At 40.5% G+C, this 27,528-nt stretch overlaps 2 protein-coding genes across 3 annotated transcripts in view; both read left to right on the top strand.

Annotated features, from left to right (window-relative positions):
* The window catches only part of LOC139575643 (protein mono-ADP-ribosyltransferase PARP14-like), a 41,110-nt gene extending 23,953 nt beyond the window's left edge, over positions 1-17,157 (top strand). For both annotated transcript variants that reach the window (XM_071400825.1, XM_071400826.1), the window contains exons 7-16: positions 120-356; positions 704-925; positions 5,670-5,757; positions 11,698-11,832; positions 12,062-12,124; positions 13,260-13,436; positions 13,624-13,830; positions 13,995-14,509; positions 14,807-14,981; positions 15,540-17,157. In XM_071400825.1, coding sequence (XP_071256926.1) covers positions 120-356; positions 704-925; positions 5,670-5,757; positions 11,698-11,832; positions 12,062-12,124; positions 13,260-13,436; positions 13,624-13,830; positions 13,995-14,509; positions 14,807-14,981; positions 15,540-15,823 — 2,103 coding nt within the window. In that variant the 3' untranslated portion in view covers positions 15,824-17,157. The remainder of the gene's footprint in view (positions 1-119; positions 357-703; positions 926-5,669; positions 5,758-11,697; positions 11,833-12,061; positions 12,125-13,259; positions 13,437-13,623; positions 13,831-13,994; positions 14,510-14,806; positions 14,982-15,539) is intronic.
* A 2,181-nt stretch (positions 17,158-19,338) lies between these two features.
* On the top strand, positions 19,339-22,797 carry snrpa1 (small nuclear ribonucleoprotein polypeptide A'). Its single transcript, XM_071400824.1, has 9 exons — positions 19,339-19,779; positions 19,940-20,087; positions 20,190-20,268; positions 20,503-20,549; positions 20,709-20,811; positions 21,184-21,263; positions 21,621-21,699; positions 22,087-22,180; positions 22,369-22,797. Exons 1-9 carry the CDS (start codon positions 19,698-19,700, stop codon positions 22,653-22,655), a joined length of 999 nt encoding a protein of 332 aa, XP_071256925.1. The 5' UTR covers positions 19,339-19,697; the 3' UTR covers positions 22,656-22,797.
* The last annotated feature ends 4,731 nt before the right edge of the window (positions 22,798-27,528 follow it).

Raw genomic sequence — 27,528 nt, 5'->3', positions numbered from 1 at the left:
CTTAAATGACACACACTAATAATTGTCATTGAATTAAATTCACAACTCATTTAAAACCAGCCATTAACCATGCAGTGCAACTAAAAGATCTATAGAATATTTGTATTTGTCTGTTACAGACTCAGGTGGTTGTGAACACAGTGGGTCTAGACCTGCTACTTCATAGCGGAGCGGTCTCGAATGCCATCCTAAAAGCTGCCGGACCCCGACTTCAAGACCTGATAAACGAACATGGGCCCACTGGCAGTGCTGCTGAAGGAGCACTCATCATCACTGATGGCTGCAACCTTAAGAGCAAGCTGGTGTTTCACACCATTGCCCCTAAGTGGGATCAAGGGAAAGGTGCAGCACAGAAGGTAGAAAGCTGTCCACGTATCTCACTGACTTCTTAGATCAAATAAAACATACTGTCAAATGCTGCTATAACCTTTCCAAGTTAAGCGGGTCATTTTGAACAGCCTATTCTTGTCTCAATCAATTTGTATCGTACATTGTTTAATTTGTACAATTCAATATTTTGAAAGGAACCCAGTCTGTTTCCAGCACAGTATGGCCAAACGTGGAAGTCCTAAAAGGTTTAGTGGTGGACAAAATCGTAAAAACCTACAGTGCCTGGTCCAATAATTACCAATTAGAACACATTTGCTACAATTTCTTTATAAAGGTAACATAAACCAAACATCTTGTGCCTGACATCCCACAGTTGTTGAGTGGAATTGTGGAGGAATGCCTGGGGGAGGCAGAGCAGCAGAGACTAGTCTCGATGACCTTCCCTGCCATCGGCACAGGAAACCTAGGATTCCCCAAGGATCTGGTGGCTTCACTTATGCTGGATCAAGTGCTCAAGTTCAGCAGTAAGAAGAAGCACAAACACTTGAAGGAGGTTGTGTTTATCCTCCACCCAGGTGATCCAGATACTATCCAGGTATGGAAAGCAGAAAAACATGCAATACTGTCAAAATAAGCTTTTAATGCCTTAGACTAAATATCCGCCTAGAGTCTAAGGGCCCAGCTCTGGGTTTCTAAGCTAATGTGGAATTGTTTTAAAATGGTCACCGTCATACCAAGGATCATTTAGCTATTTGATTTTGAATTTTAGGACCCCTGTAGGTATAAAAATATATAAAACAATAATTTTATGAAACATTGAATTTGGCCTTGCTGCTATTAGCCCATAGAAATAACAGATTAATAAATGTAAAAATATACTGAACAAAAATATAAATGCAACACACAACAATTTCAACGATTTTACTGAGTTACAGTTCATATAATGAAGTCAGTCATTTTAAATAAATTCATCATGCCCTAGTCAATGGATTTGGGCTTAGGAGGGCATAGGCCCACCCACTTGGCAGCCAGGCCCATCCACTGGGGAGTCAGGCTCAGCCAATCAGAATGAGTTTTTCCCCACATAAGGGCTTTATTACAGACAGAAACACTCCTCAACATCCCAGACCACCTTACATGTAGTGGTCCTGCCAAATTCTCTAAAACGACATTGGAGGTAGTTTGTGGTAGAGAAATGAACATTGCATTCTCTGGCAACAGCTTTGGTGGACATTACTGCAGTCAGCATGCCAATTGTACGCTCCCTCAAAATGTGAGACATGTGGCTTTGTGCTGTGTGACAAAACTGCACATTTTAAAGTGGCCTTTTATTGTCCCCAGCATAAGGTGCACCTGTGTAATGATCATGCTGTTTAATCAGCTTCTTGATATGCCACACTTGCAGGGTTGGGTAGGTTACTTTCTAAATGTAATCCGTTACAGTTACAAGTTACCAGTCCGAAATTGTAATCAGTAATGTAGTTTTGGGATTACACAAACTCAGTAACGTATTCTGATTACATTCTGTTACTTTTAGATTACTTTCCACGTAAGAAGCATTAGAAGAAGACAAAAATCTATGTTACCAATTGAACAAACTCCATTGCAGGATAAATCAATGTTAAAGTTTACATAGCTGGCCATATATGGATGTTACATTTTACTTTATGAGTTGACATGTAGGTTTCTTTTAACCCATCACGTTTTACTACATATAATAATACGATTCAATTATATATTTTCATTAAAAACCAAAGTCCATCAGAATTCCAGTCATTCTAATAAATGTTATAACCCTTGATCTTCAAGAATAGGACTTGGAAATATGGAGGTATAGTTTAGCCAAATTGTTTAACCTGAGCATGACCCCAAAACTAAGGACTTATTAGCCAGCTGTCCTCTGTTGATTATGATTTTGTTGTCATGGAGGACTGATTGGGCTCATTGATTCCAGTTCAAAAATAAATGCTGCACTCATGGAATGGCATGCTTTGCCAAGAGTGTGCAAAGCTTTCATCAAGGCAAAGGGTGGCTTCTTTGAAGAATCTAAAATCTAAAATATATTTTGATTTGTTTAAAACTTTTTTGGTTACTACATGATTCATTATGTAGTATTTCATAGTGTTGATGTCTTCACTATTATTCTACAATGTAGAAAATAGTAAATATAAAGAAAAACCCTTGAATGAGTAGGTGTGTCCAAACTTTTGACTGGTACTGTATATATCATTTATAAGTTAAAAAAAATAGATGTAGCAACTACAGATTGACCCTTTAAGTCTATCAAAAGTGTACAGGTTTGAGCATGTGTCCATTAGGCCTATGAATTAAAATGAGCAATTAAAGCCCCACTTTTATTCCATAGGCTTGGATTCGCACTACGCAGCTGTTGCAAGAGCGCATTTTCACTGTCTGTCCACTGGTTTCAAAAACAATGATTGATAAGCAGCTTAAACTTCTTGAATTCAACCATTATTGGGTTCAAATACTCATTTAGATTTGTGAACAGCCATTCACAACAACCACAATCCGTAAGGTGCAAATAGCTAAATGAGAGAGCAGCAGTGTGATTCAAATCAATGTGCAATGTACAGTTGAAGTCGGAAGTTTACATACACCTTAGCCAAATACATTTAAACTCAGTTTTTCACAATTCCTGACATTTAATCCTAGTAAAAATTCCCTGTCTTAGGTCAGTTAGGATCACCACTTTATTTTAAGAATGTGAAATGTCAGAGTAATAGTAGAGAGAAGGATTTATTTCAGCTTTTATTTCTTTCATCACATTCCCAGTGGGTCAGAAGTTTACATACACTCAACTACTATTTGATAGCATTGCCTTTAAATTGTTTAACTTGGGTCAAATGTTTCAGGTAGCCTTCCACAAGCTTCCCACAATAAGTTGGGTGAATTTTGGCCCATTCCTCCTGACAGAGCTAGTGTAACTGAGTCCGGTTTGTAGGCCTCCTTGCTCGCACACGCTTTTTCAGTTCTGCCCACAAATTTTCTATAGGATTGAGGTCAGGGCTTTGTGATGGCCACTCCAATACCTTGACTTTGTTGTCCTTAAGATATTTTATACAACTTTGGAAGTATGCTTGGGGTCATTGTCCATTTGGAAGACCCATTTGTGACCAAGCTTTAACATCCTGACTGATGTCTTGAGATGTTGCTTCAATATATCCACATAATTTTCCTCCCTCATGAGGCCATCTATTTTGTGAAGTGCATGAGCCCCTCCTGCAGCAAAGCATGATGCTGCCACCCCGTGCTTCACGGTTGTGATGGTGTTCTTCGGCTTGCAAGCCTCCCCCTTTTTCCTCCAAACATAATGATGGTCATTATAGCCAAACTCTTCTATTTTTGTTTCATCAGACCAGAGGACATTTCTCCAAAAAGTACAATCTTTGTCCCCATGTGCAGTTGCAAATCGTATTCTGTCTTTTTTCTGGCGGTTTGGAGCAGTTGCTTCTTCCTTGCTGAGCGGCTTTTCAGGTTATGTCGATATAGGACTCGTTTTACTGTGGATATAGATACTTCTGTACCTGTTTCCTCCAGCATCTTCACAAGGTCCTTTGCTGTTGTTCTGGGATTGATTTTCACTTTTCGCACCAAAGTACGTTCATCTCTAGGAGACAGAAGGCGTCTCGTTCCTGAGCGGTATGACGGCTGCATGGTCCCATGGTGTTTATACTTGTGTACTATTGTTCGTACAGATGAACGTGGTACCTTCAGGTGTTTGGAAATTGCTCCCAAGGATGAACCAGACTTGTGGAGGTCGACATTTTGTTTTCTGAGGTCTTGGCTGATTTCTTTTGATTTTCCCATGATGTCAAGCAAAGAAGCACTGAGTTTGAAGGTAGGCCTTGAAATACAATCACAAGTACACCTCCAATTGACTCATTTTCTGGAATTTTCCAAGCTGTTTAAAGGCACAGTCAACTTAGTGTATGTAAACTTCTGACCCACTGGAATTGTGATACAGTGAATTATAAGTGAAATAATCTGTCTGTAAACAATTGTTGTAAAAATTACTTGTGTCTAGCACAAAGTAGATGTCCTCACCGACTTGCCGAAACTATAGTTTGTTAACAAGAAATATGTGGAGTGGTTGAAAAACGAGTTTTAATGACTCCAACCTAAGTGTATGTAAACTTCCGACTTCAACTGTAGATATCAATAATAAGTGATATCCATATCCCCGTAGACTACACCACTACTGTCATCCTGCTGTCATCCTCCAAGCGTTTATTCAAGTTGGTTCATCTTTGGATGCCGACAGCAGTCACACCATTGGAAGACATAGCTTGGACTGTAGCCTACAAAAGCCTATTCCTGCTCTTTTCCCGCAACCCATCAAACACATTTCGTGTGTCATCATAGTGGTCTCTGACTTGTGGTCAGACTCGCTCAGGTGGAACAAACTTAAACTTGCACCTTTTTTCAATGCTGATTTTTGCTGGTAATGTAATGGACTACAGTTACCTTTTTACATGTAATCCGTTACTCCCCAACCCTGCACACCTGTCAGGTAGATTGATTATATTGGCAAAGGAGAAATGCTCACTAACAGGGATGTAAACAAATTTGTGCACAACATTTGAGAGAAATAAGCTTTTTGTATGTATGGAAAATTTGGGGGATTTGAAACATGGGACCAACACTTTACATGTTGCGTTTATAGTTTTGTTCAGTGTAAATCAGAAGGAAGTATGTTTTGAAGTGTCTGTCATATCTGATAGAAATAAGAAAGCTCAGGAAAATTATTATATATTTTTTTACAGTGGAAATGCCCTATTCACTACCATTCATTTTCCGGCCCGGTACCGGGTTACCTTCAGACGGGTCCTGTGACACTTGTGGGGGTCGTACAGCAGAACTGATAACACCATCATGTTCATGAGAGTCTCATTTTTCCATAGACATGTTTTTGTTGGAAGACTCGTTTTCGGGATGTCTCCTGGTCTGACAAACACCGCTGTAGCTCTGCAACCTTCCACCTCAGATGCGGATATACATTATCTCTAGCTTTAACAGCTAGAGATATTATGCTAATTCGCTTTCTACGGGGGGTGGGCATTAATCACTGATTATAACTGATTAGGAAGTCCTAGCCAAGCATTAACACACCTGACACACAAAGAGTAATTGCATCAGGTGTGTTAGTGCTGGGTAAGAACAAACCCCTGTGGGGCCTCTCTCAGGACCAGGACTGAATAACATTGATAGCCAGGATATACTGGTAAATGTTGTCTAGGGAGGAGAGTCGAGTTGGTTCTAGCAGATTGATTTATGATTTTCTGTTTAGTATTTTTAAAGGCTTTAGATTTTATTTTCAGGCTTTCTCTGATGAATTTAACAAGAGGTTCACAACCAAGTCTGCAACCTCAGGTGGCTCAGCAGCGGTGTCTACTCAGAAGATTAAAGGTATGTTAACAAATGATGGTTTCCCCCAATATACTGTATGACGGTGCCATGTTGAAAGTCACTGAGCTCTTCAGTAAGGCCATTCTACTGCCAATGTTTGTCTATGGAGATTGCATGGCTGTGTGCCTGATTTTATACACCTGTCAGCAACGGGTTTGGCTGAAAAAGCTGAATCCTGTAACGTAACAAAATGTTGAAAAAGTCAAGAGGTCTGAATACTTCCCGAATGCACTGTAATTGAGGGATCACCACATTAAAACTAAATAGGTTCACTGTTGCTATAAACCTTCCAAATTTTTGCATTTGTGTCACAAATCCCATTCAAGTCATTGTGCCAATATTTGCATGTCAGTGTTCGTGAGAGTCTTAGCTTTCCATAGTAGGGTCATATTAGTTTGTAGCTCAAACCATTTGGTCTTTACGGACGTTTTCGCGAGAAGGACGGTTTTCGGGATTACTCCAGGGGCTGTATCCGCAAAGCGTCTCAGAAAAGGTCCAAGAAATCCTATTAAAACCTGTTTTAAGACAAAACAAACCTCAGAGTAGGTTTTAGGATGATGTTAAGATACTGCTCAGACAAAGTCTGTTCCAGGAGTAAAATCAACTCATAAAAGTTTCTCAGCTGGTAATCACAACAATTTGAGGTACCAGAAAGGAAAGAGAGTGATGACGCTCATTAACCAATCGCAATGAGTCATTGCCAGCTGTGAACTCTTTAGCACGCTTCAGACAACCACGGTGAATGTGACTGTACATCAAATGTTGCAATTGTATAAGGAAATAAGCAAACAGGAAACCACTCACCCAGAGGCGGCGCTCCTAGTGGCCGGAGACTTTAATGCAGGGAAACTTATATCAGTTCTACCACATCAACATGTTAAATGTGCAACCAGAGGGAAAAAAATTCTAGATCACCTGTACTCCACACACAGAGACGCGTACAAAGCTCTCCCTCGCCCTCCATTTGGTAAATCCGACCACAACTCTATCCTCCTGATTCCTGCTTACAAGCAAAAATTAAAGCAGGAAGCACCAGTGACTCGGTCTATAAAAAAGTGGTAAGATGAAGCAGATGCTAAACTACAGGACTGTTTTGCTATCACAGACTGGAAACATGTTCCGGGATTCTTCCGATGGCATTGTGGAGTGCACCACATCAGTCACTGGTTTTATCAAAAAGCACATCGAGGACGTCGTCCCCACAGTGACTGTACGTACATACCCCAACCAGAAGCCATGGATTACAGGCAACATTCGCACTGAGCTAAAGGGTAGAGCTGCCACTTTCACCATCAAACAGGAAAAGCGTCAACACAGGGCTAAGATTGAATCATACTACACCGGCTCCGATGCTCATCTTATGTGGCAGGGCTTGCAAACTATTACAGACTGCAAAGGGAAGCACAGCCGCGAGCTGCCCAGTGACACGAGCCTACCAGACGAGCTAAATCACTTCTATGCTCGCTTCGAGACAAGCAACACTGAGGCATGCATGAGAGCATCAGCTGTTCCGGACGACTGTGTGATCACGCTCTCCGTAGCCGACGTGAGTAAGACCTTTAAACAGGTCAACATACACAAGGCTGCGGGGCCAGACGGATTACCAGGACGTGTGCTCCGGGCATGTGCTGACCAACTGGCAGGTGTCTTCACTGACATTTTCAACATGTCCCTGATTGAGTCTGTAATACCAACATGTTTCAAGCAGACCACCATAGTCCATGTACCCAAGAACACAAAGCAACCTGCCTAAATGACTACAGACCCGTAGCACTCACGTCCGTAGCCATGAAGTGCTTAGAAAGGTTGGTAATGGCTCACATCAACACCATTATCCCAGAAACCCTAGACCCACTCCAATTTGCATACCGCCCAAACAGATCCACAGATGATGCAATCTCTATTGCACTCCACACTGCCTTTTCCCACCTGGACAAAAGGACCACTTATGTGAGAATGCTATTCATTGACTACAGCTCAGCGTTCAACACCATAGTACCCTCAAAGCTCATCACTAAGCTAAGGATCCTGGGACTAAACACCTCCCTCTGCAACTGGATCCTGACTTCCTGACGGGCCGCCCCCAGGTGGTGAGGGTAGGTAGCAACACATCTGCCACGCTGATCCTCAACACTGGAGCTCCCCAGGGGTGCGTGCTCAGTCCCCTCCTGTACTCCCTGTTCACCCACGACTGCATGGCCAAGCACGACTCCAACACCATCATTAAGTTTGCAGACGACACAACAGTGGTAGGCCTGATCACCAACAACGACGAGACAGCCTATAGGGAGGAGGTCAGAGACCTGGCCGGTGGTGCCAGAATAACAACCTATCTCTCAACGTAACCAAGACTAAGGAGATGATTGTGGACTACAGGAAAAGGAGGACCGAGCACGCCCCCATTCACATCGACGGGGCTGTAGTGGAGCAGGTTGAGAGCTTCAAGTTCCTTGGTGTCCACATCAATAACAAACTAGAATGGTCCAAACACACCAAGACAGTCGTGAAGAGGGCATGACAAAGCCTATTCCCCCTCAGGAAACTAAAAAGATTTGGCATGGGTCCTGAGATCCTCAAAAGGTTCTACAGCTGCAACATCGAGAGCGTCCTGACTGGTTGCATCACTGCCTGGTACGGCAATTGCTCGGCCTCTGACCGCAAGGCACTACAGAGGGTAGTGCGTACGGCCCAGTACATCACTGGGGCTAAGCTGCCTGACATCCAGGACCTCTACACCAGGCGGTGTCAGAGGAAGGCCCTAAAAATTGTCAAAGACCACAGCCACCCCAGTCATAGACTGTTCTCTCTACTACCGCATGGCAATCGGAACCGGAGTGCCAAGTCTAGGACAAAAAGGCTTCTCAACAGTTTTTACCCCCAAGCCATAAGACTCCTGAACAGGTAATCAAATGGCTACCCGGACTATTTGCATTGTGTAACCCCCCCAACCTCTCTTTTTACGCTGATGTTACTCTCTGTTTATCATATATGCATAGTCACTTTAACTATACATTCATGTACATACTACCTCAATTGGGCCGACAAACCAGTGCTATCGCACATTGGCTAACCGGGCTATCTGCATTGTGTCCCACCCACCACCCGCCAACCCCTCCTTTACGCTACTGCTCCTCTCTGTTCATCATATATGCATAGTCACTTTAACCATATCTACATGTACATACTACCTCAATCAGCCTGACTAACCAGTGTCTGTATGTAGCCTCGCTACTGTATATAGCCTCGCTACTGTATATAGCCTGTCTTTTTACTGTTGTTTTATTTCTTTACCTACCTATTGTTCACCTAATACCTTTTTTGCACTATTGGTTAGAGCCTGTAAGTAAGCATTTCACTGTAAGGTCTTCACCTGTTGTTTTCGGCACACGTGACAAATTAACTTTGATTTGGAATTGTAAAACGGTTTATATAATTTTCGCCTGACATGATCACTTTAGCTATTCTTAATTCTTGCCTAATATGTTGGCATGCATATACTGTATATATTTTTTTTTACCAATTCTAATATTTTGAATAATGTGACAAGTATATTGCATTGAATCATACAGTGTGATAAAAGTTAAAAGTGAATTTTTATAATATTACCTTTATATCAACACACTCGTCAATCCCGTTGAACAACTCTAAATCGCTTTGGCCCAGGAGGCTAAGCATCAAGTAGCTTGCTGATAATGTTGCATAAAACATTTGAAAGGTTTATCATTTTCACTGAACACAATAAAAGTTAACATAGGCTCTATGCTTTCAATTGCCCAACTTATAGGACCAATTTAGGCATTTAAAATAATAATAACGTGCCCTCCAGAGGGATAACTTCAAATAACATGATGTACATTAATGAAATAATTGAAATAAAAATATGTGATTATATACAGTATTAGCCTAGTGGTTATAAGTATTTTGGCATATCTTGTGAATTAGGCCTCATGTGAAATCATTCTCAAAAGCGCAAGAGATACTGTTGCGTGGAGGCCTAGAATATTTATGGTTGATCATATAGAAATATAAAAAACTTATTTCAGCGACTCCAAAGCAATTTTCTGAGTATGGCGCAGGAGCCTCTGACTCACTTCCTTTGTCTATTATGAAGACACTTGTTGGTAACTGTCGACGGGTCAGGACAGCTCTTGAGGTCTAATAAAAGGTTTGTGTCTAAAGAGGTTTCATGCATAGCTTTCATATCTACCCATAAGAGTAGGAGAAAAATATCTCTACTCATTTTCCACTCTGGGACACTTTACATTTAAATACAGTTTCTCTGAAAGGTAATAATTTATATATGTTGGATTCCCGTCACCATCTTAACCAAAAATCTAAGTTAAAGAATAGGACTAAGCCAGTGGCACAGATGGAACTATCCAAGCGGTAGGTACATCTCCAAGCGGTAGGTACACAATTCAATATCACTTTTGTAATACAGTAATTAGCCTATTAACTCGTTGACAAGTTAACAAATTATATATGGGATTCACGTTTCCAACTCAACCAAAGATCTAAGTTAAAGAATAGGACTAAGCCAGATGAAACGATCCAAGAAGTAGATACATTTCCTTCAAATGTTGATATTTCTTTGTGTAACAACCAAAGGCAATTCAAAATTACTTTTATGATAACCTTCAGGCTATTTACTGTATCTTCCAAACGTATGTAACAGTATTTATTCAACCTTAAAATGAGTAAAATATCCATGGCCTCATTTTGGGGTTACTTTATCTTTTTTATTTTATTTTTATTTAACCTCTATTTAACTAGTCAAGTTAATAACAAATTCTTATTTACAATGATGGCCTACGCCCCCGGGCAAGCCCTCCCCTAACCCGGACAATGCTGAGCCAATTGTGCGCTGCCCTATAGCACTCCCAATCACGGCTGGTTGTGACATAGCCTTGGAACGAACCAGGGTCTGTAGTGATGCCTCTAGCACTGCATTGCAGTGCCTTAGAGACCACTATGCCACTCGGGAGGCCCTCACACATAGCTTTTACAAAGTTCTTAGAGAGTGTGTATGTTCAGGACAACATGCCAAGCTGGCAGGTCTGTGGAGATCTTCACAATTACTATAATAATCTGTGCAGAATCTTAAACAGCATTGACCATCATGTAACCTCAACTGCAATTCAGTTCATTTGGCTATCAGTGATAACACATTCAGTTGTTGTATAAATAAACAAAACATCTGACATTTCTTTTCCATTTTTAACTTTATTGTGCTTGTAAATGGTTGAAAGCACAGTAATAGCACATTTGGGAATTCAACAAACATTTAGCTGTCTTTTTGAATGGGTGAATATATTTTAGGTTGTAATCTCATTTATCAACGTCTCAACCAAATATCACCCAATTGTCATATTGAAATGGCATAGTGTGCCCAGTGGGTAGTTCATGGTCCAGGAGAGACATTAGCATTTTGGATTTGTTTCAATAGCCACTGCTAACATTAGCCACTGCTAACCAAAAAACAACCGTGTCCAACAAATTAATTTATTTTATTTTATGTAATCTGAATTTGGTCATCAACTTTGAGCTTGCCCCTTTTTGCATAGCAGTGTTAGCCCAAGTTAGCAGTGGCTATTTAAACAAATCCGAACCGTGTATGACAGTTTCTCTGTGGATGACGGACTACTTTCAGGGTAAATGCAACAGAGGTAAGTTTAAAAAAGTGAAGATATCCTTTAATGTTATTGTTGTTTCATAGTTATGGTGACCTGAATTATAATACATTAGGGCCAGAGTGTTTCTTGACCTTGTGACCTAACCAGGAAAAATGTATCCTAGTTGATAGTTATTCAGCCAACATAATTTCTTATGGTTATTGCTACATACTCCGTGCTTCATGCTGTCTTTGCAACTTCCTATTACTGCCAGGTCACTCCCATCATTTTGATGGTCCATAGCTTGACTTTTATTCTCAACTGCTAGGTTCTTCCTCAAGTTCAGCAATGTATGAGATAAAGATGTCAGGAGTGGTTGTACAGGCCGTCACAGGGGACATTACCAAAGAGACTACGGATGTCATTGTCAACTCTTCCAACTCCTCCTTCAGCCTCAAGTCAGGTACTCTTACCTCTATTTAAGATCATACACTTGGAAACATAGCAAATAATAGCAAACACAAAAGTAGATATGGTTTAGTTTTGGATTAAAAAATATTATTGCCATATAACTGATAGAGTATCAAACCTGACATGTCTGCACAACTGAATATTGTATTAACCCATTGAGCTAGCTTCAGCCGGGCATATTTTAAATCAAAATGAAATATCCCTTCTGTACACCACTCCAGGGGTGTCTAAAGCCATTCTGGACGCAGCTGGTCCGACTGTGGAGACTGAATGCCAACGACTCGGTAAGAGCCTCTACCCCTGACATCATAACACAAGATATGACAATCACAGGGTTACACTATACTTCCCTTTCATCTGGGTATTTTCCTCCTCCTGGTTTACCAGTGGTAAACAACATCAACATCAACTTAGAAAGCAGAATCACATGTCCTGGAGTGGCCTAGCTAGCTGTCTAGTGCTCCATCTTTACACAATCAGGCAATCAAACACAATGTTTACCTCTGCCTGCTCCCAGTTCGGTGATACATTTTGAGGGAATCATGGGCAGAGTGGTTTTGGTGGTGCGCGGGACTTTCTCGTTCAAACAAACGACTAGCAACAGCTACAAACCAAAACCATGGTTTGTATTATGAAACCTTAACTATGCTACATACAGTGTCAGTGGCGTTTATCGTGAGAAGCTTGCTAACATTAACCACTAAAATGGCTAGCTGGCATAAACAGCTAATCTAGCTAGATTGATAACTTGTACATTACAACCAAAGACAGTGAACATGAACAGTTCCAGGAACTGTCACTCCAATTGAAATCCCCCAATCACACTTGTAGGCGATGTTGGTGACGTAACCTAGCAAAGCTCATGCGCAGAAACATATCATTGGGTCTAATGCTTGTCCACAAAACATATTGCATTTAACAAACAGTTACATGACCTACATCATGTGTCACGTTCTGACCTTAGTTCCTTTTTTATGTCTTTATTTTGGTTTGGTCAGGGCGTGAGTTGGGGTGGGCATTCTATGTTGTTTTTCTATGTTTGTATTTCTGTGTTTGGCCTGGTATGGTTCTCAATCAGAGGCAGCTGTCGATCGTTGTCTCTGATTGAGAATCATACTTAGGTAGCCTGTTTTCCCACTATGGGTTGTGGGTAGTTGTTTTCTGTGTCTGTCCATACAGAACGGTTTCAGTCTCGGTCATTCGCTTTTTGTTTTGTCATTCAGTGTTCAGTTGTTTTCATTAAAATGGACACTTACCACGCTGCACATTGGTCCGATCTTTCATACTTGTCATTAGATGAGGACGAGTACCTAGTTTTCTTGTCAGTCTTTCACTGTCCTATTCAACAATTATGAAATAAGCAAGAAATTATCGATTTTCTCAGTTCTTTACAATGAAATCTACAATGTATATTTTCAGGAGCCCAGCCACACGAAGGCATGATAATGACAAAGCCAGGCAACCTGCAGTGTAAGAAGATCATCCACCTGGTAATCCAGACAGACACTAAGAAGATCCAGCAGTCTGTCGAAGGTGCACTCAAAATGTGCACAAAGAATAACTTCACATCCATATCTTTACCTGCTATTGGCACGGGTAAGTTACAAAAACAGAGGAGGGAAAGAGAATGTGAGGTACTGAAAGGAGATTTTAGTCTGTATGCATTAGTTAATGATTAACTTAACAGCAGACATACAGTGAGGCTGTTAAGATGTGTTCACACTTGTTCAATCTCAAATCCATGTTTGCAATATGTGCCAACTAAAGTGTCCTGTCATTCAAGGCCAAGGCAACATACAGCCGAGTGAAGTGGCAGACGTCATGTTGGATGCTGTTGTGGAAGTGGTGGGCAAGAAGTCCCAGAACTCCCTGAAGCTTGTCCGAATGGTCATCTTTCAGCCTGCCATGCTTAATGATTTCCACACAAGTATGCTTAAAAAGGAAGGCACTGACGCTCAGGAAACGGAGGGCTTCTTCCAAAATGTTTTATGTATGACATACTTCATTTTCTAAACTTTGATCTACAGTACATAATTTATGGAAAATAAAGTCAGGTTTACCATTGTACTTAATAGTAATATTTCCTGTTATTTAAACCTGTAAAGACTATTGGACTCAATATACTGTAACTAAATTATCTTCATATTCTTACAGCATTCTTTACCAGAAGGAAAGTTGATAATGCACAACAGAATGAAGTCATTGAAATTGAGAGCCAGGACATGGATCCTGCATGCTTCCACATCTGTGGTGTGTCTCAGGCCCACGTTGATCATGCCAAGCAAGTGATCAAGGACCTGATCGTGAAAGAGCAAGACTTCAACCTCATCAATGACAAAGCCCTCTTCAGCCTATCAGAATTGGACCTGCAGAACATCTATGACATGCAGACCGCCATGGACGTGAGCATAAGTTTCCCCACATCTTCCCAAGAGGAGGCTAAACTCACCATAGAGGGTCTCAGCAAAGACGTGCTCAAGGCTTCCAATGAGATCCATGAGATGCTGAAAAAGGTCCGGCCCGAAGATACTTTTAAAGATGTCCCCCAGCACTGGGATGACATGCCAGCCAACACCCCATGTCTGTCATTCCCCATTCAACCTGAAACCCAAGAGCATATTGACGTCCTAAAACAATTTGAAGATACTTGCAAGAAGAATGTTCTAAAGGTCTCTCTTCTCCTATTTTCCATAGTAGTTACATGTATATTTATTTATTGTACAACTATCTTGTACAAGTCTCTTGAGATCATGGCTGGATCTGGTGAATGGAATGATTTGTACATACTCAGAAATGGGTTGAAAAAGTACAATAGCCTTTTCAATTTAATTGATCTAGATAGGTGCAAACATCACAGCTTAGTAACATTATATTAGGGCTTCTGGAACCTCTTTATGGTAGTGAAAGATCTTTGTCACTGTGTAGTTAGCCAATGAATGTGTAATGCAAGGTTGTTCTTCACTCAGATTGAGAGGATCCAGAACCCAGGCCTATGGGGGGGCTTTCAGATCAAGAAGAAAGACATGGAGGTCAGGAACGGTCACCAGAACAATGAGAGGAAGCTCTTCCATGGAGCCTGCCACACAACCATAGATAAGATTAACGAGCTTGGCTTCAATCGGAGCTACGCTGGGAAAAATGGTAAGTAATGGCTAACACCAAAAGAGAAAAGCCAACAATTTGAGGTTTCTTTCTGTTTTAATGTTTGAATTCTCACACTTTCTTTTGTTTGAATTATTGCATTCCGATCATAGAGATCTACTAGAGAGCTCATCTCCTATATTGGCAATGGCTTCTTCAGTGACAGTATGGGCAGCACCATTGAGGGCTAATTCCATTTTAAAGTATTGTCTGTTCATACATAAATTGAAAAAAGGTGCATAACACCACTGTGCTGGACAGTAAAATCTTTAAAGGTATAAAGCCACGTTTGGTGATTTACTGTCTGGAACCTGCACTTATGAAATATTTTCTCAGGAGTGTAATTGATTGGCTACTTCTGGGTGTGACTATGCTAAAACAGGCCTTGGGCCAAGTGCACCCTCTATCCAACTTTATGATTCTGATCTATATATTGGCATGATGTTTTTGCACATTTTTTATTCAAATGCAATAAGCTTTCTCCTGCATTTACTCTACAGTCTGCAATGATTTCAAAGTTTAGAGAATTTCATAACTATTCCAAAATATTTTTTGCAGCTGCATTGTATGGAGACGGCACCTACTTTGCTGTAAATGCAAATTACTCTGCCAGTGACACATACTCAAAACCGGATCCCCAAGGCCAGAAGTACATGTACCTATGTCGAGTTCTGACTGGAGATTTCACAACAGGAACACCGGGGATGAAAGTACCTCCACCTAAAATCAACTCAACTATTCAGCTTTATGACAGTGTGACAGATAGTGTATCTCCACCATCCATGTTCATAATCTTCCATGACAGTCAGGCATATCCTGAGTACTTGATCACTTTCAAGTAGGTGTGGGCGATGTGGCCAATAAATTGTATCGATCTTTTACAACTTTTTGATCACACTGATACATAATAAATGACATCTCAATATGTAATTAGTTATCTGTAATTCATGAGGTTTATCTGAAGTGTAATATCCAAAACCAAAATCCCACTGGGCAAAATCTGGTTGAATAAATGTTGTTTCCACGTCATTTCAACCAAAACATCTGTGAAGACGTCTGAATCAACGTGGAAAACTGATTGGATTTGCAAAAAGAGATCAACGTAAGGGCATTTTGCCTTTTTTTCACCCTACTTTTCACCTAAATCCAATGACATGGTGACATTTGTTGTTGATTTCACGGTTAGTTAACAACTCAACCAAATATAATCAAAACTAGAAGTTTAACTAATGTCTGTGCCCAGTGGGATCTGCTTTATAATTCAAATGCAATTAGTTTTTTTACTTGTGACATGCTCTATATTGGAATATTCAGTCAAGTCAAACTCAAAATGTTTAGATAGTAACAATTTCAGCCTAGACGGTTTTGTGATTTTTACTGATTCCATGTCCACTTTGTTTGAATGTCTAAAACATCACCAGAACATCTAACTTCACCAAAATATTGAATCACATTCCCAGACAGCACAGATTAAGTAAAATCCTGGACTAAAAGTGTCACGCCCTGACCGTAGAGAGCTTTTTATGTCTCTATTTTGGTTTGGTCAGTGTGTGATTTGGGTGGGCATTCTATGTTCCTTTTTCTATGATTTGTATTTCTGTGTGTTTGGCCGGGTGTGGTTCTCAATCAGAGGCAGCTGTCTATCGTTGTCTCTGATTGAGAACCATAGTTAGGTTGCCTTTTCCCACCTGTATTTGTGGGTAGTTGTCTGTGTCGTTGCATGTCAGCACTATTTGTTTATAGCTTCACGTTCGTTTTGTTATTTTGTTAGTTTGTTTAAGTGTTCTTCGTTTAATAAAGAATGTATTCCAATCATTCTGCGCCTTGGTCTCATCGTTACGACGATTGTGACAAAAAGGCTATTTAAATGGAGATTCTCCATTGAGCATGCTTTTTTAGTCCAGGACTAGGCTTAATCTCTATCCGGGAAACCAGCCCTTAGTGTTTTCACTTGAACAGTAAGTCATCAGGTTTTGTGAAAGAGAACACAATTCTTGCAAAGTGGGTCATAAACCATCGTCTTTGCCTTGTTACATGCATATATTTGGATTATAAAGCCTTTCGGTTAATGAATAGTGAATATGGCTGTTCTGCTAAATCTTGTGATAATGCTTCTGGCTATCTGTTGGTCTACAATAAATGTGAAAATAAAGTGAAAATAAATATATTGCATTAACATGCTGTTTTCCCCCCTTTTTAAATGTGTTGAGGGACCTGGCAAAGACCGGGATTATTTAGTGTGGACTGATGTGAACTACTGCTATTGTACAGAGATGGACTCCATTCAACTTAAAGAAATGTTTGCACCTGAAATAATTTTGGTGTGGCACAGCAATACTAATGCAATCAAGACATCTTAGATTTGGTATTATTTAAATTATTTTGATTTAAGGCGAAAATGTAAAAACTGGGCAAGGGGAGTGAATAATTTCACAACTTGTAAATAATATATTTGGTTCAGGAAAATTACAACCAACAATGGCAAATGTATTGCGCCTTTGAACTTTGGTGTGAATCACGTCAACATTTCAGACCCTGAAATGAATGAGCATAGAAATAGATACTGTAGAAAGAGACTGATTCTGTGTCCCTCCAGTCTGGTTGAAAAGCTTCATAGTGTCTGTATCCACTGCAGTTATTTTAATGAGGATGTCTCTCACACAGTCATGCCGTCATTACTGTTGTTGGGTGGGGAGTAAAGGTCTTTCCTCTAAATCACGTGTCAAACTCATTCCACAGAGGGCAGAGTGTCTGTGGGTTTTCATTCTTCCTTTGTACTTGATTGATGAATTAAGGTAACTGATTATTAAGAATTCACCTGGTTGTTTAAGTCTTAATTGAAAGGAAAAACCAGCAGACACTAGGCCCTCTATGGAATGAGTTTGACACCCCTGTTTTAGATGGTTGTCTTCAGCCCAGGTCGAGTGAGTTCATACCTGAGGGACAGAGAGAGAGATCCCAGAGAGAATAAAGGTAGGTAGCTTAGTAAAACTAATACAGTTTAGTATGTTCATTATCTTTGTAAAAGATTACATCCCCACGCACAATTACCTCTGCACATTTATTGCCGGCATTTCGGTCAGTAACCAGCAAGACAAGATAGACAACAGAAATGTTGACAACAATCATCAGCAATGATTTCACGGTAAGTCTATTGCACCTGTTGTATTCGGCACATGTGACAAATACAATTTCATTTTATTTGAATGTACATATACTGTAGATCCTGTGTGCATGAGTAATCTTTTAGGATGAACTGAACTGTTATGGGGCTGTTATTCCCAGCATCACAAACAAGAGAGACAGACAGTATGGCAATGTGCATTTTAATGTTCATCTTTAATGACTGTTTCGCATCACAACATATTACACTATCAGTGTCCTACACACATTCATTAATTCACTCCACACAGTTAAAAAAAAAAAAATCAAAATCCCATAAATGTGGGTCCCACCCTTCCTTACCCTTCAAGATTAAATTATTTATTTCACTTTGATGCTGACCTAGCAGGTCGCTGGATTTCCCCTCAGAACCCATGTTATATTATTTAACTACTACTTATTTAACTACTTTAAAAGACAATAAGCACACAATTGCAGAGCTAAGGCACCAGTCCGTTTATAACACATAAAAGGATGAGCACACCATCAGAGGATTAGAGAAGGAAGAAATGGAGACGGGTCCCAATTATAGCAAAGATGAGGATGAGTTGCCCTGCTTACCGTCCTTTGAAGTTTTGGGCGAGGTGAAGCTGAGAAAGATCTATTAGTAACCTACCTGTGGGTACATAACACGCTAAATGGGATTATCATTATACATGAACAAAGGATATCTAATTGTAATTCAGAAACATGTTATGCCTAGGTGACTTTCAAAGAAGTTGCCTTAACTGAGAAACCAAAAGATCACTGCACTCACTTATTGATATTTGTGTGGCTCAGTTGGTAGAGCATGGCACTTGCAACACCTGGGTTGTGGGTTTGATTCCCATGGGGGGCCAGTGGGAAGCAATATGAAAATTTAGTTACTCATTACTGTAAGTTGCTCTGGATAAGAGCATCTGCTAAATTACTAAAATTCAACCAAATGAAGAGATGTAGTTTGACCGTGCAATCTCAATTATCATCTCGCCTCTTCCTCTCTGATAATACCAATTGGATAATACCTAAACTGACCTGTGGGTGGCAGCAATAAGCCGGAAAGCATCTAGTCCGCCAGAAAGTTACAAGAAGAAGGGTCCGGGATCCTTGGGACATCCCTACCCCATTAATGATGACATTTTACATGTTTAGAGTAGGGGTTAAGGTTAAGGTTAGGGTTTAGGATAGGGACGTCCCAAGGATTCCAGATCTCACTGACTGAAGAAGAAGGGCAAGTGTGCAGCTATCTCGGTCTGGTGAAACCCTTATCAAGTGAATACGGTTCTGGGCAGCTTCTAGACAAATACATAGTCACCCCCGTGAGTTCCTGACAGTTATCTTTGAATGATAATCAAGTCATCATCAGATGCACTTATTGAACCTATTAAGATCTCAGCGCTAGAGCGCGCTCGATGAAATTTGACCAGTTATTATTTTACACCGAGTTGCATTGTGGGAGTGGTATTACTTCCGGGCGGCAGCGTGTTGAAAAAGCATTGTAAGGACTGGATTTTTTTTTAAATCAAGAAACCCGCTTATAAATTTTTTTTTTTGATTTCACAGTTAGCCGTCGATATGGTCAAATTATCGGCAGAGCTAATTGAGCAGGCTGCTCAGTACACAAACCCCGTGCGCGACAGGGAGCTGGATCTGCGAGGTAAATAAACCTGCGCATTTCATGCTAGCTAGCTTGAGAAGCTAATTCTGGTTGGCTAGGCCTTCGCACTGTAATAACTGATGGATAGTGATTGCTAACTGCTAGCTACATCACAAACTATCCGGCTAACCTAATGCTGGTATGCTCTGCTCTCATTTAGGTTACAAAATTCCTGTACTTGAAAACCTTGGGGCTACACTTGACCAGTTTGATACCATCGATTTCTCTGACAATGAAATCAGAAAACTGGACGGCTTCCCTTTGCTCAAGAGGCTCAAAACGTTGCTCATGAACAACAACAGAATATGGTAACTTTCGCAGCAATTGTTTTGTCTAGGATTGCTAGAATTCGTTTTAAGGTTATCTTCCTAGCTAGCTAGCTATCACTGTGTTTTGTGTGCTCCCCACAGTCGTGTTGGTGAAAACCTTGAACAGGCATTGCCGAGTATGAGGGAGCTGATCCTTACAAGTAACAACATCCAGGAATTGGTGAGTTATCACACATCCCATCAGTGAATGGGTCAAGGCCTTATCAGATCTTTTTAAATAATTACTGATTGGGAGCATTTTACTTATGCATGTTGTTGATTGGAAAAATATGACCTGTGCTGTTATTTAACAATATTTGTGACATGAGTGTGCTCCTGTGTTCAGTCACAGCGGTTGAACCATCGATTTGTTTTTAATGTGTTGGCATGTTTTTAAATGTGCTTTTACCTCCAGGGTGATTTGGATCCGCTAGCCTCAGTGAAGACATTGACCCTTCTCAGGTATCTCTTGATCAATACGTGCATCTACTACAACACCTAGTAAAGTCAGATTCATGCATTAGGTTGCTATCAATTTCACTGTAAATTGCAGGACAAGATAAGTTGCTATATTTGTGCAACTAAATCAATATCGTAATCTCTGATTTTGTGACATCTCAGTCTCCTAAGGAATCCAGTGACCAACAAGAAGCACTACAGGCTCTATGTCATCAACAAAATTCCCCAGATTCACGTGCTTGACTTCCAGAAGGTCAAGTTAAAGGTAAGTGCATGCCATCGTTCAGAAACTAAGAGTTGTAGCTTTATAGAAAAGCGTTGTCATTACCAGGTCCAAAGGGTTGTCGTCTATAACACAGGTCAGGTTGTAGGAAACAAAGTTGTAATGATGTAGGCCTTTAGTCAGGGCAAACAATCACATACCGTTGGACTTGGCCTACGAAGGCCCTAGTTTTTAATCTTTGCAGTGCAGTGCCTGCAGAATAGAAGGAAATGTATAGAAGAGCTCTGTCTTTCTAGGCATGCTAAGAGAGTGCTGTATTTGTATGTTTCTCCCAAACGGCTGTCCGTCCTTCTCGTGAAGGTGTCGTTGTCTGATTGAAAAAGCTCTCACTTTAACTGTGATGTATTACCATAGGAGCGTCAGGAGGCGGAGAAAATGTTCAAGGGCAAACGAGGTGCTCAGCTTGCAAAGGATATTGCCAAGCGGACCAAAACGTAAGATGAAAGTCCCCGTCGGGCGGCAGCTCCTTAGAATCACTGGACACTGGCTGGTGGGGGTGTCGGACAATCACCGGAAGACTCTAGAATTGGACTATCTGCACCACCGATCACTCTTGTAGATGGGGTGTTGCGTAGCAACTGGAGTATCTAAATATGTGACACAACTACTGTAAACACCCCCCATGCAACAGTGTTTCTTAGGAGCGCCGTCTCAATGGCATTTCCTGTCGAATCAGTTTATTTGACTCAATAAGAAAAGATACTACACCTGAGATACTACACTGGTTGAGAGGCTAGAGAAGCACCCATCCCCTCCATGTTCTCTCTAACTCTGCTGGTGTGCGTTCTCAGGTTCACCCCCGGAGCTGCCGTGCAGCAGCCTGAGAAGAAGAAGATGGGACCATCTCCCGCTGACGTGGAAGCGATCAAGGCACTTCATAATTTATTTATACATTTTATTTAGCGCCAGAAAATGTACACTCGCTGTGTAGTTTGTTCCTTTTGGCCAGCTTTCATTCCACAGATTGTGTGTTCAAACTCATTGCAACACATGGATTAGACCTACGTCATTGTTTTCAGACAGTGACACACTATGGCGTGGACAGCTCAGTTTCTATACCACTATTCCACTGACCTACTGTAATTTTCACAATTTTAATGGTCAATTTATGGTCTGCTAAACAAATGAATGTAACGGGACTGGCAATCTACTCTAATGGTCCTTTCAAAAAGAGTCTGTTCATCAAAACCCAAATGCCTATCTAATGTAATGGTTCTGTATGTATGAACTAATACATTTGTTCTGTGCCCTACCCAGAATGCAATAGCTAACGCCTCGTCTTTGGCCGAGGTGGAGAGGTTGAAGGGGATGCTGCAGGCTGGTCAGATCCCCGGACGGGAGGTCAGACAAGGTGTGTACAGGCGAATACATCTTCTCATACGACATGTCCAAGGCATGTACTGTGTGTCTGTCATGTCCTGCGTTGTCTGAGTATTTAAATGAGCGTCATCGATGGACAAAGTAAACAGCATTATGGGGCAGAGGGGTTTGCATATATGGTTCTTTGACTGTTTCCGGTCTTTATTTCTCTTGTTGCAGTCCCCCCGGAAATGGTGGAGGTGGAAGAGGAAGAGGAGGAGAACGGGGTTGTGCATATGCAACGAGAGATACAGACAGAGGAAGGAAATGGAGTGGAGGAGATGGAAGAGGATGTAGTGGAGGTACAGGGAAAGGTGGAGGAGGTAGCTGTCAAGGAGGTGGAGGAGGTAGAAAAGGAAGAAGTGGAGGAGGAAGAAGAGAGGGAGGAGGGTAAAGAACAAGAGTCTGAGGAAGATGAGTCTGAGGATGATGATATGGATGAAGACTCACCGGTTAACGGATCATGACTCACCGGTTAACGGATCATTTTATGCGGATCTCATGTCTCAAGTCTTGCTTGATTTGTAAGTTTATATTAGTTCAACATGCATGTAATGCCATTTTTGTTATTTTGAGAAATGAAAATAAAATAAACATTTTTTTACAAAACGATGCAACCAATGATTACTGATCCAGAATAAACTGATGTCTATACAGTCTTATCCAATACAGTCATACATAATGATTACTGATCCAGAATAAACTGATGTCTATACAGTCTTATCCAATACAGTCATACATTTGTTAATACATTTCCAGATTTTTATTTCACTTTAAAAGGGTGTGATGGATTTTTTAAAATATCAGACTTATTATTGCACACAGAATCAGTCCATGCAACTTATGTGACTTGTTAAGCACATTTTTACTCCTGAACTTATTTAGGCTTGCAATAACAAAGGGATTGAATACTTGACTCTAGACATTTCAGCTTTAAATGTTTAATTAATTTGTAAAAACATAATTCCACTTCGACATCAACAGTAAGATGGCGCCGACAGAGATGGTCGCCTCGCTTCAGGTCCTTAGGAAACTGCAGTCATTTTTGTTGTTGTATTATTTCTTACATTGTTAGCCCAGAAAATCCGCCATCACTGACAGAGTGGCTGCTGCCAACATACAGACACATCTCCTGACACTTTAATACATTTAATAAATGGTTTTAATAAAGGTATCACTAGTCACTTTAAAAATGTCGACATATCATACATTACTCATCTCATATGTATATATTGTATTCTATACCGTCTACTGCCTATGCTGCACGGCCATTGCTCATCCATATATTTATATGTACATATTCTATTCATCCCGTTACATAATTTTTTTTAACCTTTATTTAACTAGACAAGTCAGTTAAGAACAAATTCTTATTTTCAATGACGGCCTAAGAACAGTGGGTTAACTGCCTTGTTCAGGGGCAGAACGATGTATAAGGTAGTCGTGAATTTGTTAGATATTACTGCACTGCCGGAACTAGAAGCACAAGCATTTTGCTACACTCCCATTAACATCTGCTAGCCATGTGTATGTGACCAATAAGATTTGATTTGACATTATGGGGTATTGTGTGTAGGCCAGTGATAAGTCTAAATTCAATACATTTTAAATGTGGGCTGTAACACAAAAAAATGTAGAAAAATTCAAGGGGTGTGAACTTTCTGAAGGCAGTGTAGCTAGTGCCTACTAGTGGAGGCTACTGAATGGAGGATGGCTCATAATAATGGCTGGAATGGAGTCAATGGAATGGTATCAAACACTTGGAAAAACATGAGCTGTCCTCCCCTCAAAAGTGTAGTTTTTGGTCCCATATTCTTAGCATGTAATAACTACATCCCGCTTGTGACTACAAACTCGTTGGATGCATTTTTGTGTGTTTTGGATTATGTTTAACCCAATAGGAACTGAATGGTGAATGGTAAGTAGATAAGATGTTCCTGAACACTTCAAAATGAATCCTGATAATGTAATGATTAAGAAAAATCATGAATGAATCATGAATAATGATGAGTGATAAGATTACAGAGGCTACAATAAAACCTTTCACCATTACCAATAATATCATTTATTTTGGGGGTATGATCTTTGTGCCTCTGTAACTTTCACACATCATTATTCACATATAATTTATGATTATCCATAATCATGGTGAAATGCACATTCATGTAAAAGTGTTCCCGAAACATCTTCTATTCCTACTTACAGTAAAAGTGACTCCAAAATGACACAATACATTATTAATCATTCAGTTCCTATTGGGAAAAATATAACCCAAAACAAATTGCAAATGCATTCAACAAGTGTGTAGAGTCAAAAGATTGATGTAGTCATTGAATGAAAGGAATATGGGACCAAATACTAAACTTTTGACTACTTTAATACACTTTAAGTTAATTTGTCCAAATATTTATGACTTCCTCAAATGGGAGGACTAGATACAGTGGGGAGAAGAAGTATTTGATACACTGCCGATTTTGCAGGTTTTCCTACTTACAAAGCATGTAGAGGTCTGTAATTTTTATCATAGGTACACTTCAACTGTGAGATACGGAATCTAAAACAAAAATCCAGAACATCACATTGTATGATTTTTAAGTAATTAATTAGCATTTTATTGCATGACATAAGTATTTGATACATCAGAAAAGCAGAACTTAATATTTGGTACAGAAACCTTTGTTTGCAATTACAGAGATCATACGTTTCCTGTAGTTCTTGACCAGGTTTGCACACACTGCAGCAGGGATTTTGGCCCACTCCTCCATACAGACCTTCTCCAGATCCTTCAGGTTTCGGGCTGTCGCTGGGCAATACGGACTTTCAGCTCCCTCCAAAGATTTTCTATTGGGTTCAGGTCTGGAGACTGGCTAGGCCACTCCAGGACCTTGAGATGCTTCTTACGGAGCCACTACTTAGTTGCCCTGGCTGTGTGTTTCGGGTCGTTGTCATGCTGGAAGAACCAGCCACGACCCATCTTCAATGCTCTTACTGAGGGAAGGAGGTTGTTGGCCAAGATCTCGCGATACATGGCCCCATCCATCCTCCCCTCAATACGGTGCAGTCGTCCTGTCCCCTTTGCAGAAAAGCATCCCCAAAGAATGATGTTTCCACCTTCCTGCTTCACGGTTGGGATGGTGTTCTTGGGGTTGTACTCATCCTTCTTCTTCCTCCAAACATGGCGAGTGGAGTTTAGACCAAAAAGCTCTATTTTTTTTCTCATCAGACCACATGAACTTCTCCCATTCCTCCTCTGGATCATCCAGATGGTCATTGGCAAACTTCAGACGGGCCTGGACATGCGCTGGCTTGAGCAGGGGGACCTTGCGTGCGCTGCAGGATTTTAATCCATGACGGCGTAGTGTGTTACTAATGGTTTTCTTTGAGACTGTGGTCCCAGCTCTCTTCAGGTCATTGACCAGGTCCTGCCGTGTAGTTCTGGGCTGATCCCTCACCTTCCTCATGATCATTGATGCCCCACGAGGTGAGATCTTGCATGGAGCCCCAGACCGAGGGTGATTGACCGTCATCTTGAACTTCTTCCATTTTCTAATAATTACGCCAACAGTTGTTGCCTTCTCACCAAGCTGCTTGCCTATTGTCCTGTAGCCCATCCCAGCATTGTGCAGGTCTACAATTCTATCCCTGATGTCCTTACACAGCTCTCTGGTCTTGGCCATTGTGGAGAGGTTGGAGTCTGTTTGATTGAGTCTGTGGACAGGTGTCTTTTTATACAGGTAACGAGTTCAAACAGGTGCAGTTAATACAGGTAATGAGTGGAGAACAGGAGGGCTTCTTAAAGAAAAACTAACAGGTCTGTGAGAGCCGGAATTCTTACTGATTGGTAGGTGATCAAATACTTATGTCATGCAATAAAATGCAAATTAATTACTTATAAATCATACAATGTGATGTTCTGGATTTTCGTTTTAAATTCCGTCTCTCACAGTTGAAGTGTACCTATGATAAAAATTACAGACCTCTACATGCTTTGTAAGTAGCAAAACCTGCAAAATCTGCAGTGTATCAAATACTTCTTCTCCCCACTGTATGTAAAGTTAGCCCAGTTGCCGTCTCTGTTCAGCCATACATTCCACTCCTTGCTACTCCTGTGATTTGCCAAATGTGCGGTGGCGTGTTAGCTAAAAATACTGGTAACCAGACTAACATAAAGTGTCTTCATTTCTAAACGGTACAACAGATATGTATAAAAATGAAATAAAAGGTGATGTTCTGTACTGATCTCAAATCCAAAATGCTGAAGTATAGAGACAATTTTTTTTTTTAAATTGCTTCACTGTCCAAATACTGTGCATATGGAGGTGAGGGTATGTCAAATGTACTGATGTAATCAAAGTTCTGATCTGTTTACACACAGCACCACCCCAACGTCAACATATGTCAAAACGGCACATTTCTATGTTTTGTAGTAAAAAATATTGAGAAAGATAAGTGTTTCCAATGACATCATCAGCCAATTAGTAGACAGTTAGTAGGCAATGCATACTCACAACTGGTCAAAATGACACGATGCACATCGATGATGTCATTGGAAACACTTATCTTACTTTATCTTTTTAACAACAAAACATAGAAATGCACCATTTTCATATATGTTGATGTTGGGGTGGTGCTAGAGATGATGCATATGAAGTAGAAAAATGCTGAAGTTTCTCCTTACCTCAGATTTTCACTGGGTATGACCAACATAAACAATAAAAAATTGTAATCTACCTACAGAGATGTTTAATTGATGTGTTCTATCTGAAAGCCTATGGGCGGGTTTCCAGGACACAGATTACGCTTATTCCTGGATTAAGAAGCATGTCCATTTAAATTGCTTTTGTGTACAGGATTATGCCTAATCTGTTTCCGGGGAAACCTGCCCTATTTGTATCTATACTTCAAAGGAGCTGGTCTTTGCAAACAAAAGGGTGTGATTAATTTATGTTTGTAAGTGGCATATTTATTTTCTTTTGTCATTAGTGTCAGTAAAAAAATATATACTGGCTGGCCTCAGAGCCATACAAAGGATATTACGTTTTTTTGTGTACCTCCAAAACATATGATATGTACGAATGGTCTGGTTACTTAAAGGGGCAATCAGCAGTTTCAACATGCATGTTTGAATTGTTTCGAGGACAACTTTAGCATTTTAACAAGTTAGCAATTTTAGCTAACCACCAGTGTTTTGCAAATACTTAGCATGTTAGCTAACCCTTCCCCAACCCTAACCTTAACCATAGTAGCCTAACCTGCTATGCTAGTTAATCTAACCTGCTACATTAGTTCACCTAACCTGCTACGTTACTACACATAAACTGCAAGCTACTATAGTTAGCC

The sequence above is a fragment of the Salvelinus alpinus genome, chromosome 5 (assembly GCF_045679555.1).
Source record: "Salvelinus alpinus chromosome 5, SLU_Salpinus.1, whole genome shotgun sequence".
Taxonomy (NCBI): Eukaryota; Metazoa; Chordata; class Actinopteri; order Salmoniformes; family Salmonidae; genus Salvelinus; species Salvelinus alpinus.
Note: the sequence above shows the minus strand (reverse complement) of the source record. Positions and strands in the feature narration are given on the sequence as shown.

What these genes read in the sequence shown, in the direction of transcription:
- snrpa1 (XM_071400824.1), top strand. Translation starts at nt 19,698, where the DNA reads ATGGTCAAATTATCGGCAGAGCTAATTGAGCAGGCTGCTCAGTACACA. An exon ending in ATGAACAACAACAGAATATG is followed by an intron (nt 20,088 to 20,189) that starts GTAACTTTCGCA and finishes TGCTCCCCACAG; the next exon opens with TCGTGTTGGTGAAAACCTTG. An exon ending in GTAACAACATCCAGGAATTG is followed by an intron (nt 20,269 to 20,502) that starts GTGAGTTATCAC and finishes TTTTACCTCCAG; the next exon opens with GGTGATTTGGATCCGCTAGC.